Here is a 20,679-nt window from a genome sequence, read left to right on the forward strand (position 1 = left end):
ACTGTAGGAATATTTTTCATGTTTACCGGCTACTGGGATTTCCTCTGCCATGACTTGCATGTTACTATTTACTGGGTATTTTTATCCCGTTGTTACCTTTTCCTTACTAATTTGCTAAAGTTCTTCATGTATTCTGGACACTAATCCTTTATTATTTTTTTAAATGTTTATTTATTGGAGCGCCTGGGTGGCTCAGTCAGTTGAGTATCCAACTCTTGGTTTCAGCTCAGGTCATGATCTCACAGTCTGTGGGTTCAAGCCCCACACTGGGCTCTGCACTGGCAACGCGGAGCCTGCTTGGGATTTTATCTCTCTTTCCCCTCTCTCTGCCCCTCCCGCACTCTCTTTAAATAAATAAAGAAATAAACTTAAAAGTTTTTTTTGATGTTTATTTTGAGAGAAGAGAGAAAGAGTACAAGTGGGGGGAGGGGAAGAGAGCATCCCAAGCAGGCTCTGTACTGCCAGCAGAAAGCCCGACATGATGCTTGATCCCATGAACTGTGAGATCACGAACTGAGCCAAAATCAAGAGTCAGATGCTGAACCGAATGAGCCACCCAGGCACTCCCCCCTTTCTTTTCTTTTGGTAGACAGTCTGTATCAAGTAGAGAAAGTTCACTATTCCTGTTTTCGAGAGTTTTTCTTCTTTTTATCATGAATGGGTGTTTGATTTTGTCAAATGCCTTTTCTGCATCTACCGATATGATCATGTGATTTTTTTTAAGTCTGCTGATGTGACGGATTTCACTGATTTTTAAATGTTGAACCAGCCCTGCATCCCAAGAATATATCCCACTTGGTTATGGTGTATAATTCTTTTAATACTTTTTTGGATTTGATTTGCTAATATTCTGTTGAAGATTTTTGCACATATGTTCATGAGACACTGATCTGTACTTTTCTTGTAATGTCTGCCTGGTTAGTATTAGGGTAATACTGGCCTCATAGAATGAATTAGGATGTATTCCCTTTGCTTCTACCTTCTAAAAAGCCATTATAAGAATTGGTATAATTGGGGCGCCTGGGTGGCTCAGTCGGTTAAACATCTGACTTTGGCTCAAGTCATGATCCCATAGCTTGTGAGTTCAAGTCTCAAATCCAGCTCTGTGCTGACAACTCAGACCTTGGAGCCTGCTTCAGATTCTGTCTCCCTCTTTCCGCTCATACTCTGTCTCTCTCTCCTTCAAAAATAAACAAACATTAAAAAAAAAAAAAAGAATTAGTGTAACTAAATATGTGGTAGAATTCACCAGTAAACACGTGTGAGCCTAGGACTTTCTGTTTTGAAGGTTATTAGTGATTCAATTTATTATTTAATAGACATAAGCCTATTCAGATCACACATTTCTTCTTTTATCAGATTTGTGGGCACAGAGTTCATAGTATTTATTATCCTTCTGATTTTCATGGATCTCTAGTGATGTCCCCTTTTTCATTTGACTAGTAATTCGTGCCCTTTCTCTTTTTTCCCTACTTAGCCTGGAGAGAGGCTTATCAATTTTATTGGTCTTTTCAAAGAATCAACTTTTGGTTTTGTTGATATTCTCTACTGATTTCCTATTTTCAATTTCATTGACTTCTGCTTGAATTCTTATTATTTCTTTTCTTCTGCTTACTGTGGATTTAATTTGCTCTTCTTTTTCCAGTTTCCCAAGGTGAAAACTTAGATGACTAATTTTAGATCTCTCCTCTTTTTCTAATCTATGAATGTAATACTATAAATTTCTCTCTAAGCATGGCTTTCACAGCATCACACAAATTTTTCTTTTAAAAACATTTTTTTTAATGTTTATTTATTTTTGAGAAGAGAGAGACAGAGCATGAGCAGGGAAGGAGAGAGAAAGAGGGAGACACAGAATCTGAAACAGGATCCAGGCTCTGAGCTGTCAGCACAGAGCCCGATGTGGGGCTCGAACTCACGGACCGTGAGATCACGACCTGAGCCGAAGTTGGATGCTTCACCGACTGAGCCACCCAGGCGCCCCAGCATCACACAAATTTTGATAAGTAGTTTTCATTTTTATTTAGCTTAAAGTATTTTTAAATTTCTCTTGAGGCTTCTTCTTTGACACATGCTATTTAGAATAGAAATGTGTTGTTTAATCTCCACGTATTTGCTAACTTTCTAGTTTTCTCTTACTTCCTAGTTTAATCCCACGGTGGCCTGAGAGTAGACATTGTATGATTTCTATTCTTTCAAATCCATTATGATGAGCTTTTTGTTTTGTTTTGTTCTTTTTCTGGCCTAAAATGTAGACTGCCTTGGTGAATGTTCCAGATGAGTTTGCGAACAATGTATATTCTGCTGTTGCTAGGTGAAGCAGTCTCCAAATGTCAATTTTATCCAGTGATGGATGACGTTGTTGAGTTCAGCTATGTCCTTACTAATTTTCTGCCTGCTGCATCTGTCCGTTTCTGAGAAAGGGGTGATGAAATGTCAACTATGAGGGTGGATTCACCTATTTCTTCCTGCAGCTCTATCAGGTTTTGCCTCACATAGTTTGACACTAGTGTTAGGCATATACATGTTAAGAATTGTTATGTCTTCCTGGAAAATTAGCCCCTTTATCATTATGTGATGCCCTTCTTTATCCCTGTTAACTTTCTTTACTTTGAAATCTGCTCTGTCTGAAACTAAGATAGCTACACTTGCTTTCTTGATTAGAAAGATTAGTGTTAGCATGTTTATCTGTCTACATCTATTTACTTTTAATCAATACATGTCTTTATACTTAAAATGGGCTTTTCCTTCCTTATTTTTTAAAATTTGTTGAGTACAGTTGACATACAATGCTACATTAATTTCAAGTGTACAACGTAGTGACTCAACATCCCTTTAAGCTATGCTGTGCTCACCATAAGCGTAGCCACTGTCTGTCACCATCCAGCACTACTACAACATCATTGACTATATTCCTTATGCTGTGCCTTTTATTCCAGTGACTTATTCATTTCACAATTAGAAGCCAGTATCTTTTCCTTTTTTTTTTTTTGTTTTAAATGTTATTTATTTTTTGAAAGAGAGAGAGAGAGAGAGCACGAGCAGGGGAGGAGCAGAGAGAGAGGGAGACAAAGGATCTGAAGCAGGCTCTGCGCTGAGACCAGAGAGCCTGATGTGGGGCTCGAACTCACAAACTGATAGATCATGACCTGAGCCGAGGTTGGACACAACCAGCTGAGCCACCCAGGCACCCCTTTCCTTCTTTTTTGAAGAGCTCTTTCATTATAGAAATATTCTTATATATGCAAAATACAAATTAGTAGTAGAAATTCCTAGTACATGTCACACAGCTTCAACAAATTAGCAACCTGTTAGCAACAATGACCAATCTGGTTTCATCTATACTCTCACCCATTCACCATGCCTGATTGTTTTGAAACAAGTATCAGACATCATGTCATTTCATCCATAAATGTTTTGGTATGTATCTCTGAAAGATATTTTTAAAAATAACAATACTATTTTTATCCGTTAAAAACATGGCAAGTTCTTTCGATAGCATCAAAAATCCAGCTAGTGTTTAAATCTCCCCAAAGATTTCATAAATGTTTCTTCCTTTCCTCCCCGCTCCCTGGCCCCTTTCTTATGTTTTGTTTGAATTGGGATTTAAATGAAGTCTACATACTATGTTTGGTAGATCTCTTCTAGAGCTGTATTGTTAACAGTAGCCACTGGTCACAAGTGGTCATTTGAAAGATTTAGCACCTCAGCCACATTTCAGGTGCTAAATAGCAACATGCGACTAGTGGCTACCATGTTGGACTGTGCAAATACAGAACATTTCCATCATCAGAAGAAGTTCTGCTGAATAGCACTGATCTAAAAGGTTTCTTTCCCCTTTTTTTTTTTGTTTTATAATTTATTTATTGAAAAAATTCAGTTGTTTGTGTTATAAATTCCTAGAGGCTCGATTTTGCTGTTGTCTTTCCTTTCTTGCTTTCTTTTAAATTATTATTACTCCTTTTCGTTTCCTCTTTATTAGCCTAAAAGTTACATATTCTTTCATGATTTTCTTAGGGATTAGTGCTATGAACTTATTAACCTGTAGGTACCTCAGTTTCCACATCTATAAAACAGGGGTAACAATAGTACCCATATCTCATAGTTGTAAGGATTTTTATCTTGAAGGCGTTTAAAATGATGCCTAGACACCTAGTACATTCTCTGTAAGCATTCTTTATATTTACTACGTCCCCCAAAGTTTCGATGTTAGTCAGATCCCAATGTTTAATTTATTTTTGCTTTTCTCTTATACAAATGGCAACTCTACAAAATGGAATAATTACCCGACAGCGCAGGGACCGCTTGATCAGAAGATGTTTGTGACGAGGATAGAGCTGTGAGGCACAGACTGGCTGGAAGTCAGGCTGCAAGAGGCGCTGCTGAAGGGTGGTCACTAGTATGAAAGGCAGGAACCAGGCTTAGTTTGTAATGACTTGCTCAAAATCAGGCTTATATGAAATTATCACATGAAACAACACTTCCCTTGTGAATAGTTCTTCAAAAAGCTACTATATTGAAATTTGACATTTTAAAGTTCCTCAGGGGTGCCTAGGTGACTCAGTCAATTAAGCATCAAACTTCAGCTCAAGTCACGGTCTCACAGTTTGTGAGTTCGAGCCCCCCCGTCGGACTCTGTTGACAGCTTGGAGCTTGGCTTTGGATTCTGTGTCTCCTCCTCTCTCTAACCTTTCCCCACTCACACTCTGTCTCTCTCTCAAAAAAAAATTTTTTTTAAAGTTCTTCAAATGATTGTATCCATCTCACTTGCTACTTGATTTATTTTACTACTAACAGCTATGGCATTAAAAATCTCAAAACCCAGGGGTGCCTGGGTGGCTCAGTTGGTCAAGTGTCCGACTTTGGCTCAGGTCATGGTCTCACAATTCATGGGTTCAAGCCCTGTGTCAGGCTCTGTCCTGACACCCTGGAGCCTAGAGCCTGCTTTGGATTCTGTGTCTCCCTCTCTCTCTACCCCTCCCTGGCTCATACTCTGTCTCTATCTCAAAAATAAATACCCATTTAAAAAAAAACAAACTCAAAATCCAAGGCATTTAGTAACCAAAGCAGATTAGATGTGAAATAGAAACAAAGTAGAATAATGTAAAATATTACCTTCTGTTAAATTGACTGGCCTTGTATAGTAATCTTCAGGTAGAGGTTCTACTTCGTCCACGGCCTGAGCTGGCTCAATCTTTATCTCTTTTTGGTCCTCTCCTTCTTTAAGGCTAAAAGATAAAAAGCACTAATTTCTCAAAGGTCCACCTGATTATATTCAAAGTCTATGATAGCAATAACTGAAGCATTCTTCTATTGTAGGACATTCTTTCTCTGCTCAGGTCTTTTCTAAGCATGAGACTCTTCTTCCCCAGTAGGCACTGTTTTACGTCACATTCCTTCAATATTCATTTTGATACCTGCTTTTCTCCTCCAAGCCATTTAATGTCCAAACTTACGACAGTCCGGCAAGAGTACTGATGGTTGCACCAGCTCGTGGTCGCTGAAGCCTCGTTCCAAGACCATATTTGTCCTAAAGAGAGTTCAGAAATCCCGATTACAAATCCCGTATTTATACATCCTATTTACCAAAAGAAAGATTTTGGGGTGGGACAGCATGAGAAGCTCAGGGAAATAAGCAAAAAAAAAAAAAAACAAAAACAAAACAAAACAAAAAAACCAAAAAGCTAATTTAAAGTTCCTTTTAAAGAAACTTGTAGCCCCACATCATTTTATTCTTAAAAGAATAATAAAAGCATCACACATGGAGACTGAAACTATATTAGTACAGCAAAATTGAACTAAATGTGATTTTTATTTTATTTTTTACTATTAATCTAAAAGTATCTAAGCAATGGCTCTATGGCTTAGACCAGAACTATGTGGAGTGTCTAAGCTACATGATGAATGTCTTCATGGAACACCAGTGATCACCTGCTAACTTCTTCAGGGTTAGCAAGAATCATAAAAGAGAACTTACCACTACATGAATAGTGTGTTGCTGTAGGCCCCCAAATAGCAGCAGGTTGCAACAGAGACAAAAAAATGCAGCATAAGATAGAAGCAAACTCATACAGCAGGCAGGTTATAAGGGAAGCTGGAAGAATAATGCCTTTAATTCAAATTCCTCTCCTAAACATAGTAGTGCGTATGCTGATTATAGCACTGAACTATTCTGTAAGTTTTATTTAGCCTTCATTAAAGTCTCTGGCAAATGTAGATGCCTTGCATGTCTTAATGTTTTATTAAATACTAAGTTTTTTTTTTATAGAACGCTTCACAAATTTGCATTTATCCTTGTGCAGGGGCTGTGCTAACCTTCTCTGTTGTTCCAATTTTAGTATATGTGCTGCCAAAGCGAGCACAAAACTAAAGGTTTTTATATGGACCTCACCAACCCTTAGAGTTTCAGTGATTTAAACTAATTGTCATACAGAAGCAGGATGGTAAGTTACATTTCCTCAACTGTCAAACTACCCTACAGGATTTTTGTGAGAATTAAATAAAATGGGAAAAGCACTTAGCACGGTGCCTGAGACATCACTGTCCTTCAATAAATGTTATGTATTCAATGTCAACCTGCTGGGCCCCCAGCAAGCATGGAGAAAAGAAATTGTTCTGTGACAGCAAATGAAACTTGGGGGACAATAACAAAAGCGCCAAATCCTAACCTTTTGCGTCTGGATTGGTAGTACAAATAGTCGACAGTGACTTCCATAAATAATTCCTAACAATTACACGTACATATGTTACCATTTATTTAACCACCCAAATGCATTGCGTAAAAGTCAGTGTTCTTCACACTGGAGAAACATAGGAAGGTGCCAGAAATAATCATGAGAGCTGGAAAACCATTACTACAGGATGTCAAAGGTGGGCTACTGGGTAACGTGAATAAAATCTACCACTTGCCCACCTTCTTCTGACTTTCTGTTTAAGAGTTCTGTGATGCCTACAAAATTAAACATGAGCTGTGGGGAATAATCAGGAGAGGGAGGACAGTGATGCAAAAAGGAACACAAATGTCCTTAAAACTGAAAGAACTCAAATAGAACTCGTGATATGGCAAAAGCGTTAACTGCTAGACTTAGACACTAGGATTCTCTGCTACCCATCATTCAGGAATCTAAGGACAGTGGCCAATTTCCGAAAGGGTCACTGTTCTCATGCCACACAGGCCTCGATCAATGAAATGCACACTCCTTTTTTGGACCAAGTCCTCACCGAAAAAGCCAAAGGCATATAGTTTCTACGCCGTGCTAGTTTCTTGCGATCTCGTTCAACCTTCTCTTTCTGAGCAAGCTGCTGGTAATACTCAATCAGTTTGTTCATCTGTAAGAAATCAAAGATGCAGTATTTGTTGCATAAAAAGCTAACAGGAAATATGCAAAATTAATCAATACCACTGACTGGACACATAACGAATGAAGGAGACAAATTACTACAGTAGTCAAGTTTGCCCTTCAAAGAGAATTTCTCTTTATCACATTTCTCTCAATTATTTGCAGAATTAAAATGGAAACTGTGGCAACAGGAAGAAACGGGCAATGAAAAGGCTTGGAAATTTCAAGCCCTCTTTTTATTATTCTTTTACTTCTTTACTTGTTTCCCCTCACAATTGCTCCCATTTTCTCCGCATGGCCACAGGACATCTAAGACTGTGACAGCTTGTACTGTCTTCACCACTCATACCTTTTCATTTTTAAAACATATTTTAATCCTAAGAGCAATATATGTTGTGAAAAGTTCAAACAATATTTAACATAAAGAATAAAAACTGATACTTCTCTTTTCTCTTGTGCCCAAGTCCACCCTTCCCCTCACCAGAGGCATCCACAATTATCAGCTTAGATAGCATTCTTACACACAGACATGGGTATGATAATATTACAATCTGCCTACATTAAAACAAAAACCCCATGTATACATACGTAGCTTTCATAGGTCTGAAAACACTTTTCATATAGGAGAAATAAATTATAACTTTTTATTTGACTAGAAGTATTAGGAACTTTTCATCCAGTCAACAGATCTCATTGTTTTCAAGGCTGCATCTTATTGTGTAACACAGATATCTGTTAAGGTATTTAAGCACTTCCTATGATGCGACTTTAATGGCTTCCTGATATTCACTTTCAGTTCAGCAGCAATTACTTCTTAGAAGCACTAACGTGATCTTGTCAGCACTTAGTTTAAAAACAGTTCAAAGCTTCTCAATCTCCCTGACTTGGTCCAAGTGGTCCCACATGGTCCAACCCCACATTCTTCTGTCCATTTGTCTGATACTGTGCTGTGCTCTGGTCACACTCCCCTTCTTGTCTACAACTTGTTTTGCTTCTTCCACTTATAAGCTCTCTGTATGTGCTGTTTCTCTGCCTTGAATTCTTTCCCTTCTGTGCCTGTTCGTCCTCAGAGCTCAGCACAGTCCTCAGACATGGACTCAACTAGCTGAAATCTCCCTAATAAAGGTTCACAAGGGGCCCAGGTGGCTCAGTCAGTTGAGCATCTGACTCTTGGTTTCAGCTCAGGTCATGATCCCAGGGTCGTGGGATCAAGCCCTGCATCAGGCTCTGCACTAAGCATGGAGCCTGTTTTAGATTCTCTCTCTCTCTTTCCCTCTGCCCCTGTCCCCCGCTCTCTAAGACAAATAAAGATGAAAACAATTTCTTTAAATGTTCACATGGCACAATTTCTTTCTCCTTCACATCACATATCACCCTTTCTCCTTTATCTGGGGATAATTTGATCAAGTTTTATTTCCCCATTGGACTTCAGCTCTATAAAGAAAGGGACCATGTATCCCTACTGTTCAGCATGGCCCCTGGGACATAAGTGCTCAATAAATGTCTGGTCAATGAATATACATATCTTTGTGCATAAATGCAAGTATTTCCGTAGGTCACAGTTCATATAGATGCTGTTGAAAGCTCAAGAAATCTGTACTAATTTACACTAACAATAGGGTATGTGAAAGGTCCAATTCCTCACACTCTCATCCATGGTATTTCTAACTTTTGCTGATATCACAGGTGAGTGATTAGAAGTCACTGTTTAATGTACAGCCTGACCGTAAGTCCTTTATTTCACTACCACGTCATCTTCTTTCTCATGTTTGAGTTTCTGCGGCAACGAATCAGCTCGGGTACCTCCCAAACAGATCAATTCACTTTAAACTGTTAAAGAATGCTCGAGTCGTGCTTCTATCAGCAACCACTGCTTCGTCCAAGGGCATCTTATATGTGTGGTGTTTCTAGGAGTTCAGACATCTATATGTCCATGGTATTTCCAAGAGCATTTGAGAACAAACAGAACCTTAACGTAGTTGGCGGATACATGACAAACAGAAACAAACGCATACTATGTCCTTATTCTGATTCACAACCTGGCCACAGAACTAAAGCTACAGCTAGGTTTTTCTATGAACTTAAGTCAGACTGGAAAACACAGCCATTGTGACTTAATGTCTTATGAGAGCACTTTCTATATGTAACAGATACCAAAAAACACATCACAGATTTCTAAGCATATGCCATATCCATAGTCCGTAACATGGAAGATCTTCAGCTTTCCCTCCATCTTTTTAGCTCATCCTCTCTCTGATGACACTTCACTCACCCGTTGCGTGTGAGGATTTTCGGGTTCCTGCCAACCACCACTAGCTGCAAGACAAAGGAACATTAAGCATATTTTCATAATTTAATATTTACATTTTCATAAAAACCAGATCATCTGCAGGCCAAATAATGCAACTTAAACACATAAAATCACAGAATTTCTAACAGTCCTATAAATTATATAAACCAAGACACTCAGAACAAAATTTTCACTAAAAATAATGATGGTGATAAAGATAACCGCTCCCACCACAACTAACACATGCATAGTTTCTGTGCCAGGTATTTGAAATGTATTACATACCCTTTTATACTCATAATAACCCTCTGAGATGGGCATTCTTATTATCAGTCTCATTTTACCAATGAGGAAACTGAGGCTCAAAGTCACATAGATAGTAAGTGGTGAAGCTAGGATTCAAACTCAAGTAGTCTGATTCTTAAGACCCTGCTCTTACCTGTAATGCTGTGCAATTTGTATGTTCTATGACCTTGATTTAGAGAAGAATTTCTTTCATAAGAAATACACCGCACAAATCATAATGGAAAAGATTATTCCAGAAAGTTAAAAGTAAAACCATAATGAATATAGCTGACCCCTGAACAACATGGGTTTGAACTGCATGGGTCTACTTATAAGTGGATTTTTTTCAATAAGTACAATACAGTAATGTAAATGTATTTTTTTCTCTAGCTTATTTTATTATAAGAATATATATGTATACAATACATATAACATGCAAAATATGTGTTAATCAACTATTTATGTTATCAGTAAGACTTCCAGTCAACAGTAAGCTATTAGTAGTTGTTTTGCTGGAGTCAAAAGTTATAGCAGATTTTCAACTGCATGGTGGGGGGCGGGGGGGGGGGGCGGTCAACATCTCTAACCTCTGCACTGTTCAAGAGTCAACTGTGACTGTGTATCTCAATAAAGCTAACCAAAAAAAGCTGAAAAGCAAACCATAATGAGATACCACTTTATAACCATCAGTTTGGAAAAATCTGGAAGAAGTCCAACAATACTAGACCTGCCAACAATCTGGAGCAATGGGTAGTCTACCCTTGTTACTGGTGGGACCAAAGTTGGGAAGCCATTTTGGAGCGCTAAAGATATACACAACTTAAGCAATTTTACTTTCAGTTATGTAGAGAAAACTTTATTCTTGTGACTCAGGAAATATGTACAAGAATGTTTCTAACAGTACTGTTGTCCAAATCCAAAAAATGAAAACAGCCTAAGTGTCCATCAGAAGAGACTGAGTGGGTAAACTGTGGTAAGTCATGCATAAATCAACTACATACCACGAACATAATGCTGACAGAGAAAAGTTGTAGCAGAATGCATGCAGTGTTTTTCCATTTGTTTCCAATTGAAAAGCATTTGGCAGTGGCTACATACATATATGGAGAAGTATAAAGACAGGCATGGGCACTGATAAACTCTAAATTCAGGACTGGGATGATTGCTTCTCTTTAGGAGGCAGAGGAAGGGGGATGCGGTATGGAAAGGCCTACACAAGGGCTTAAACTGTTTTGGTTCTGTTTAATTTCTGCAGCTGGAAGATAAATACAGGAATGTGTATTATTTGTATAACTAAAAATAACCTTTCTCCAAAACAAAAAGGACACTTGTTGAAGGTGACACCATACCTTCTTGCAAGAAACTGCAACAATTAACATCCTTTAGTACAATATTTGTATTTTAAAGGCTGCCTTACTTGAGACAAACATGAAAAACAATTATGTGAAAGCAATGTTTTAGTTGTAATATTTTGAAAACTCTGGATGTTTTTACCTAATTGCTTCCTTAGAACTGGTAATTTATTCTGAAGAGCAATTTGGGAAACATAACAATCTCATTTCTCTGCACTTTACAGACACAATGGCTTACTTACAAATAAACAAATAGTTCTAAAGTGGTTTCAGAGCTTCTCACACGCCAATGACATCATGAAAGAAAAAATTGTCTGTACTCTTTAAGAGCTCCTAGTATTCAATTATCATTGTCAAGATACCCTAGAGAAGAAAGATTTCTGAAGTAAACACAGGTTTTGAGTTCTGAAATATAAATTTTCCAACCCTAATGGCTCATAATCTAAAAAGCATAAAACATCCTCTACAGAGTAACACTGAGAAATCTATTTGGACTTCTGGGCGTTGTTTCTATAATTTGATAACAAGACACAAAATACAAATGTAGAAAAATACACTTCAACTCACTGGGGCAAATGTACTATGCCACTGTGGGTTGTTTTTCATAATTAACTTAAATTTGTAAGCAAATTCAAACAACTTACTTGCCACACTGACATTAAAACACACACAAACAGGGGCGCCTAGGTGGCTCAGTTGGTTAATAAGCATCTGACTTCGGCTCAGGTCATGATCTCATGGTTCGTGAGATCAAGCCCCACATTGGGCTCTGTGCTGACAGTGCAGAACCTGCTTGGGATTGATTCTCTCTCTGTCTCTCTCTCTGCCCCTCCCAGACTCATACTCTTTCTCTCTCAAAATAAATAAATGAACTTAAAAAAAATAAAAAAAATAAAAAAACCCATGCAAATATTTACTAATGATCTAAAAAGATGCTATAGGAAGGATCTTTCTAACACATATCACATTTCAGGAAATATTTATCCACCAATGAACATTCTTAAGGAACTAAAGATACACTTGTTAACTTTTGCTTTTGAGGAGTATTTTATCAACCTCATGTACAAAGTCAGAAAACAACCAAGAGCTCAAGCATTCTAAACGAAAAGAGCAAACACCACAGAATCAAATCTTAAATTTTTAAGAACAGAGTTGAATCTAAAGAAACTTCATCCATATTTACTTCTAAAGTGTGTGAAAATCTGTTAAGTTTTTAGTGCCCAGGTGCCTCAGTCGGTTAAGCATCCAACTCTTGACTCTGGCTCAGGTCCCACGATCTCACAGTAGTGAGACAAAGCCCTGCTTAGAGCCTGCTTAAGATTCTCTCTCCTTCACCCTCTGTGCCCCACTTCCCCCCCACACGCACACACACGTGCTCTCTCACACACAAAAAGTTTTTAAAGCCCATCTTCACTTTTGTTATGTCAACTGACATAATGAGTTTGTTATGGGCTTCCTCATAGACTAGTAAGCTGAAATTTTAATGAAAATCCCCAAATACAAATTTTTAACAAGTCTAAATCAAGTTTCAGAATTGAAATTTCATTCAATTTCAGAAATAAGACAATGAGGAGTTAGCAATACTACTGTTTTTATAAAAACTAAATAGCAACTCAAGATTTTGAACTGACTGTACACAGTTTCTACTTTCTGGTGTTAACCATGGAGTATAGATGAAATGTAAAAATAAAGGAAGTTTCCTTTACTGAAGATAAGTGCAATCTCTGCTCTGAAATACTCAAATGATGGAGAGGTAATTAGGGCCTTAGGTCTTTAGGTCCAAACCAACAGTTTTTCTGTTTCACTGACAAACATTTTACATATGCACATTTGAGGATGTGTTTGAATGCTCCGGGATATTTGGATATGGAATTGTTGGGGAGAAGAATAAAAGCAATTTAATTTTAATAAATGGTGAAGGTGGAGCCCCTGGGTGGCTCAGTCAGTTAAGTGTCTGACTTTGGCTCAGGTCATGATCTCATGGTTTGTGGGTTCCAGCCCTGAGTCAGGCTCTGTGTTGACAGCTCAGAGCCTGGAGCCTGCTTCAGATTCTGTGCCTCCCTCTCTCTCTGCCCCTTCCTCTTCTCCATTCACACTCAGTCCCTCTCTCTCAAAGATAAACAAACATTAACAAAAAATCTTTAAGTTAAAATAAATGGTGAAGGAGATTTAAGAATACACTATCATGATGAGCATTGAATAATATATAGAAATGTTGAATCACTGTATTATATACCCGAAACTAATGTAATACTGTATGTTAACTGTACTGGAGTTAAATAAATAAATAAAATGTCATTTATTTTGTTAAAATAAAAATAAATATAAATAGAGGTGCCTGGCTGGCTCAGTTGGAGGAACATGTGACTCTTTATCTCGGGGTTGTGAGTTCAAGCCTCATGTTGGGTATACATTTTTTTAATAAAAATACATTTTAAATAAATACATTTTTTTAATAAAAATAAAAAGAAATAAATTTAATAAATGTTATCAAACTGCTCTCCAAGGCAGTAGTACATGAAATGACTATTCTCCCATATTCTTGTCAACCCTTGATATTAACAGATTTTAAAAGTTTGTCAAATCAATGAAGTTTTCATTTGCATTTCCCTGATTACTGGTAAAGTTAAACATACCTTTGTGCATATTTATTGACTTAAAAAATTTACCTCACCAAGTTGCGTGTGAAAACAAAAACCCAATCACCTGAACAACGAAAACTAAATGAAAAATTCAGACATTCAAAACAAAGTCTTTGTTCCCAAGAAACTCCTAATAGTGTTAAAAACACCTGAAAAACTCACATATACAGAATATTAATAGTACAAGGCATTTCATGATATTCAAAGAAAGAGTAGAAATAAAAAGAAAGGCCTAAAATATTTCAAGGGTAAGGAAACACGAGGGATGGGACTTGTGAAAATAGAGAATCATTTTAACCCTACTGTGGGTCCTTCCATGCACACACTTTGGTTATTCATCATTTTTATTTCCACTCCTGAGAGCTGCTATTCTTATCCTTAGCCCAATGTTTCTTTGGGGTCTCTTCCTTGATTTACAAGGGTTCTTTATTTTTATTTATTTACCTTTAGTCTGTTATATATGATCCAAATATTTTTCTTAGTCTTGTTACTTTTATCTTTTAGATCTGTTCATGATGTCTTTCATCATCAGGAGTGTTTCTTTTTTATGAAGAGCATTAATATTTTGATTCTAAGAAAGTGTCAGATTTATCCATACTGTTTTACTAACTCTAAGAAAACTAAATAGTTTACCCAGTTTTAGATGAAACATCGTAGCCCACAAATGTGAGAATTTGGGAACATGAAAGATTTAGCTCGGAATTTAGCTCCTACCTTCCACAGGTAACAGAAATAATAATCTGTGGGCGATCACAGCACTGCCAATCTCACAAAATCTCATGCTGAAGTCCACCTGACTCACCCACAGATTTGTCTGCCATGCCCACATCTCTAGATGTCCAGCGACAAAATCCACAGGCCAGGTAATAGGCTTTCTTCATGGTGGTCTTGGCTGGGTCATCTGGAAGCTGTGTGGAGATGCTCGTTGCCCGAGTGGAGAGAGTGTGCATACAGCCGGGACAGTCAAAGCAGTTGGCACACCTATAACACAACAAACACAACTGTTCATTCATTTGACAAATATTTATCAAGCACCTGCCATGTGCCACACATTGTTCTAGGTGTTAGGAATTCAAGAGAGAACTATAAGGAAGGAGTGACCCTCAAACAGTAAGAAATAAAAAAAAGTATTAAAACCTTGTTTAAAAATTTTAAAAATAGGGGCACCTGGGTGGCTCAGTCGGATAAGGGTCCAACTTTAGCTCAGGTCATGATCTCGTGGTTCACGAGTTCGAACCCCACGTCAGGCTCTGTGCCGACAGCTCTGAGCCTGGAGCCTGCTTCAGATTCTGTGTCTCCCTCACTCTCTGCCCCTCCCCTGGCTCATGCTCTCTCTCTCTTTCTCATAAACAAATAAAAAACATTAAAAATTAAAAAAAAAATTTAATATATTTTTATAATAATAATGTTCATTATTTTTTGTAAAAAATGCAATCAGCACCAAAGTCCCTGAAGAATTAGAGCCTAACCCAATCCTACTCCACAGAGGGAATCACTGTTAAACAGTCTGGGGTTAACTGTTTCAGACTCTTTTTAGGCTTGTACAGATCACGAAGATTTCCAATGAAGACAAATGTCACAGCTCATGCCTTGAGAGAGGAAGAGCAGTTGCACAATGGAAACCTGGGAGGCAACAACACAATAAGCTGTGAAACTGGGTTTGGAAAATAACTGCTTGTGTGCTGTGCCAGAACCGACCCAGCAACCAAACAGTGCCATCAAACTGCAGTAGTTCAGAAGCAGTGCATTTTCAGGGCTTTCTGCTCTCTCCTTAGGCACTACTCTTCCTAGTGCTCAGCCAATGTTTCCCCTCCAGGGGCCCCTGGGCCTTGCTGCTTTTAATTTTCACCATCTGAGATTATTAAGATTTCACTTCCACTCCTGGACTTGTTCTGAAGCTCTGCTCCATAATTCTAATTATGCGGTATTTTGCCATGTGGATAACATCCTCATATAAGGATAATAATAGTACCTGCCCACTGTTTACTGCTCACTGATATTTTGAGGATTAAATAAAAATTAATGTGTGGACAGCATACAAAAAACAGTGTCTGGATCATCAGGAGCTATTTCTTGGGTTCAGGAAGGATAAGTAATAGCGGTTCGCATCCATGGAGGTATACATGCTAAGCTAAAAACCAAATGGCACCCAGTAGCAACAAACATACCTACTACCCAGATCTTGGTTTTTAATACCAGTTTTCTAATAAAAGGAACCAGGACTCTTTAGAGAAAGAGACTTTAAACTCTTTAGACTAATTAGAGAAATGGCTAATTCAGGACTGAGGCAGAGTCCTGGGATGAGCCTGGATTATCTTGCAATACCAGAAAGTCAGAAAATGCTCAAACAAATGAACAACCTCCCAAACTCCCCGCCCATGCAATGGTGGGGGTGGTAAAAGGGTTATAGGAGTCTACAGAAAGAGCTCCAATGGCCAAAGCTGGAGGGAGGGAGGGAGGGAGGGAGGGAAGGAGGGAGGGAGGGAAGGAGGGAGGGAGGGAGGGAGGGAAGGAGGGAGGGAGGGAAGGAAGGAGGGAGGGAGGGAGGGAAGGAAGGAAGGAAGGAAGGAAGGAGTATTGGATTATATCCTAAGGTATATGAAATCAATATTCATGCTTTAAGTAAATGATTAGATAAATAAATAGGGGAAGAGAGAAAAATCTTCCATGCAAAAGAATTCCAAATAATTGGTGTAGATAACCCTCACAGAGGGGAAGCATAACTCCCTACGATTTGAGTGTTGACTGTAATAGTGGCTTTTCTTCCAAAGAGTGCAGTATAAAAAAGGAGAAAAAGAGTAACTCTACATCAGAGAAACCTGAAAAATACTAGCTCAAGCCAGGTGATCAAGGTTAACATCAACAGTAATAAGTCCTATTGATGGTATGTGCCCCTGATGTGATGTAACAAAAGATGCACTTTACCTCTGTTGTCTTCCTCCCTAAAACACATTTCCCCCGCTGACGAGAAAAACATCAAATTCCGTTTGAAGCACATTCTCCAAAATATCTTACCTGTACTCCTCAAAACCTTTAAGGTCATCAAAACCAAGAAAAGTTTAAGAAAGTGTCACAGCAAGAGGAGCCTAAGGAGACATCACTATTAAATATAATGTGGGTATCCTAAATAGAATCCTGGAACATAAAAAGGAGATTAGGGAAAAACTGAGGCAACCTGAATAAAATATAGCATTTATTTAATAATAAAGTACCAATGCTGTTCATTAATTTGAAGGAAATATACCATACTAATGCAAGACGTTAACAATAGGGGAGTCTGTGTATGAAGTAATAGAATTCTCTGTACCATCTTCACAATACTTCTTAAGTCTAAAACTGTCCTAAAATAAAAAATTAATTTAAAAAATCAAAGGACATTTCATCTTTAGCAAAGGTGATGCTAAAAAATGAAAATCAGCTAGTTAAAAATGAGAGTTAATTCCATGTGTTTTATTCAAAAAATAGTTGAGGAAAACAGAAAAAAAATGGATCCCAGTCTTACCTATTCTTTTTTAGTTTGGCTTCAGCCGATGGCATATTTTCTAAGCAACTGGGACAATAATGGGAGTCCACCTAGAAAGAAACAAGAAATAAAAAATCAGAGAAAAAGGCACTCGGTCTAGCTTGTATATATGTCTACGCCAAATAGTGAATTCTAAAATATACTGCAGTGGCAAGTGAGAAACCACTGATCTGCCAAAGAATCTAGACTGTTTTCAGCTTAGGGTTTATTCTTCAACCAAGTTTTTTCTTATCCTCTGGATTTCCTAAAACCCTTCCATTTTTCCTTTCTGCTCTTTCCTGTTCCCTTTCATCAGGGTATCATGTATGAGATGTGTTAAAAGTTGTCTTTGTAAAAGAAGAACTCTATGATAATCTAAGGAACAGATTAATGAAATAAAATAACCCAATTTGTGAAGCTGTGATCAAATATCCTTCCATCCTGCTTAGCTTTAATGGACTGTAATAACTTGACCACACTTAAATTGTTAAGGAAGACTTAAAAGTTTTCTCCTTACTGAAGTATTACACATTTGCAGAAGTACAGATTAACATTTACAAAATCAGCTAGAGCCAACTATGGAAATATTTAAATGGCAAATTAAACTACTAAGCTAGCAAGATAGTCTTATTGTGTTTAACTCAAAAACACAGTAGAAAATTAAATTCATTGTATTTTTTAAGGTCTGAATAATTATTTTCTTTAATGTAGGTAGATCCTGTTTGACAATTCTAGTAACCCTAATCACCTTCAGATGTAAACACAGATTTATTTGAATATCAGCATGGTGATAGAAATTGGCTTCTTCTTTCATCATCTGCTATACACAGGACTACCTTTGAAAAAATAAAGGTGCTGCTCAAATAATCTCCAGGAACATACAGTATTGCTAACTAATATTTACACGTATTCATCATAAAAGGCCAACTATAATTTGTTCCTTCCTGTGGCTCTTTTCAAATTATGCCCGTCCCTTCATATGCAGATCCAATCCCAGGTTCTCACCAAGAACTTTCTGGGTTCCTCCACCCCTCACTAGCCTCATCCTTCTCCAAACCCCAAACGCCCAGGTACACACCAGTCTGTCTGTAAAAGTTGTGGTCACAGACAGACTCTCTAACAGATCCTTAGAAATCATGGAGACTGATCTCTCTAATGACCACCAAATGGGACTCTAATCCAATAAATTCTGGAGGTGAAGCTGGAATAGGAAACATCTAAAAGACAAAGGACCCGCTAAAGAGATATACACAGATAAAATACTAACGGAGAAAGAAAACACATGGATTTTTCTCTCATATTATTTAACTGCTTTCTCTGACAATTCTTAATACTATGAAAAATACACCCAACAAGATAATTATTATTAATAATAATGTGTAAAATGGCTTACAGTATAGGACACGTTTTCATATGCACTTTTAACAGTCCAGGGATCTTCAATGAAGTTCTCTGAATTGGGTTTCAAATCCTGATTTGAAAGGCTGCAGTTTCAAATCCTGATCCTCCCTGCCACCCCCAAATTTTTGGCTGTGTGATGTAGGGCAAACATTGTGCCTGTTGTTCTAACTACAAAATAGTTTTTTAAAAAGGTATTCATTCTATTGGCCTTAGGTAAACCACAGCATACAGAAAGCACTGACTAAACAGTAACTGTTACCAGTAGCTTTTCCTTAACCAGATCATGAATCACTCAACAGCAGGATTTCTGTCTTACTTGTCTTTTAATTTCCGAAGCTTACTAAACGAATAACAAGATGTGCCAAATGGTGCAGAAGTTTCGGAATTTTATTTGATAATTTAAAAAAATGGGGTAGGTCTTTTACGTTCTGAGCAATCCCACTTCCAACCCCACTTGTGCCTGCGAAGGCCAGCACCATTCCCTCTGGAGAAGCGCCATGAATAGAACCCTTTGAGCTTCTTACACGACAGACCTTATTCTAAGCGCTTTTCACTCAATTTGCCCCAACCCAACCTCTTCCTTGCTGCAGGCCTAGGCATGAGCCAGAACACAGCCCGGGCAGACAGAGGAAGGCCCAGTTTCTGGCCAAAGTAGGGGCAGAACTTCCAGGATGGGAGGAGCATGAATGAGAATGCCTGCGGGCTCCACCCGGTATCAATCAGGAAAGACTGTATCTTGCCCCTCAAGTAGCCTGAATAAGCACCTTTACACCTTCCTCCCAACCCACCCAATTACCAACCCACTCCCAGGAGACGGCCAGGGTCCCCAAAGTCAAGTCTATCCAATCAAAGGGTGCTCTAGAACCAAAAGATCAGCTCAGCCCCACCCTAGGCCGCTCCTTCTTTCCAAATGACAAATTATAAGCAAATTAAATCGCAAGCAAATTTGAGCGACAGAAGACACAGCCAATCACCAAGCTAGGAAATAACTACCCGCCAGTCGCGGTGACTAGGACGAACCCTTCTCCCCTCCCCCAACACACACACTTCATGGGACGACTGCGTTACCTCGTGAGACACACATTCCAGCGACCGCAGCTCGCTACAATAGCGGCAGAAATAAAGCTGCGAGAGCGGGGCCCGAACCTTCTTTTCTCCCTGGACTAGGTACAGAACCCGCTCCGATTGCAGCAGGGACGCCATCTTGGAGGGGGAGGAGCCAACGACGCTCTCGCCGCGTCACGTGACCCAAGAGCCTGCGTTTTCCACGCCGCTTTTCCTACGTCTTTCGTAGGAGACTGCGTAAGGTTTCCCATCTAGAGGGGGCCCGGCGCTCGGCGAAAGTTAAAGTGCGCGTGCGCAGCTGGGAATCCCCGTTTCTCCCCCAGCGTTTCAGTGGGCGTTTGCTGCCCGGACGGAAGTCTGACTTTTCGGTCATTAGGTACGCAATCACAGGTCAAATCCACACTGGCCCGGTGCTCTCCTTTTCCTTGTTTCTCCAGAAGGAAAGGATGCTCTTTTGTTTAATTTACAACCGCCTCTCCTGCCCTCACCTTCCAGACCTACTTCCAGAAGGTAGATGGAAGATCTCAGGGACAGAGTGCCTTCGGAACCGGAAGGTTAAGAGTCACACCACACTTGCCACTGACCTGTAGGAAATCTTCATAGACATTATCTCGTTGGAAATTTCCTAGACTGTGAGCTCCTCCACACAGAAACCATTTCTCATTCATTTCCAGGTTTCGAATACTTAGAATTAGGACTAACTCTACATTGTGGGCGTTCTACAAGTATTACTAGTGAAGGAATTAAATCAATGAATGAACATTATTGCTAGGTGTCGGCTACATTTTTTTTTCTAATACAT

The 20,679-nt window shown here is 38.6% G+C and overlaps 1 protein-coding gene and 1 non-coding gene across 3 annotated transcripts in view; both read right to left on the bottom strand.

Moving 5' to 3' along the window:
- The window catches only part of DCTN4 (dynactin subunit 4), a 31,861-nt gene extending 11,813 nt beyond the window's left edge, over positions 1-20,048 (bottom strand). The window contains exons 1-9 of one of the 2 annotated variants that reach the window (XM_060634722.3): positions 19,881-20,048; positions 17,412-17,482; positions 14,712-14,890; positions 9,613-9,656; positions 7,222-7,329; positions 5,978-5,998; positions 5,457-5,530; positions 5,116-5,228; positions 4,287-4,396 (exon numbers count right to left, since the gene is read on the bottom strand). In XM_060634722.3, coding sequence (XP_060490705.1) covers positions 4,287-4,396; positions 5,116-5,228; positions 5,457-5,530; positions 5,978-5,998; positions 7,222-7,329; positions 9,613-9,656; positions 14,712-14,890; positions 17,412-17,482; positions 19,881-20,015 — 855 coding nt within the window. In that variant the 5' untranslated portion in view covers positions 20,016-20,048. The remainder of the gene's footprint in view (positions 1-4,286; positions 4,397-5,115; positions 5,229-5,456; positions 5,531-5,977; positions 5,999-7,221; positions 7,330-9,612; positions 9,657-14,711; positions 14,891-17,411; positions 17,483-19,880) is intronic. The other variant, XM_060634723.3, reaches the window with a different exon arrangement.
- On the bottom strand, positions 6,259-6,362 carry LOC132682548 (U6 spliceosomal RNA). The gene has a single exon (XR_009611730.2). It is a non-coding gene; the product is annotated as a U6 spliceosomal RNA (small nuclear RNA).
- Positions 20,049-20,679: the final 631 nt, after the last annotated feature.

Source organism: Panthera onca, chromosome A1, assembly GCF_046562875.1.
Source record: "Panthera onca isolate mPanOnc1 chromosome A1, mPanOnc1 haplotype 2, whole genome shotgun sequence".
Classification (NCBI taxonomy): Eukaryota; Metazoa; Chordata; class Mammalia; order Carnivora; family Felidae; genus Panthera; species Panthera onca.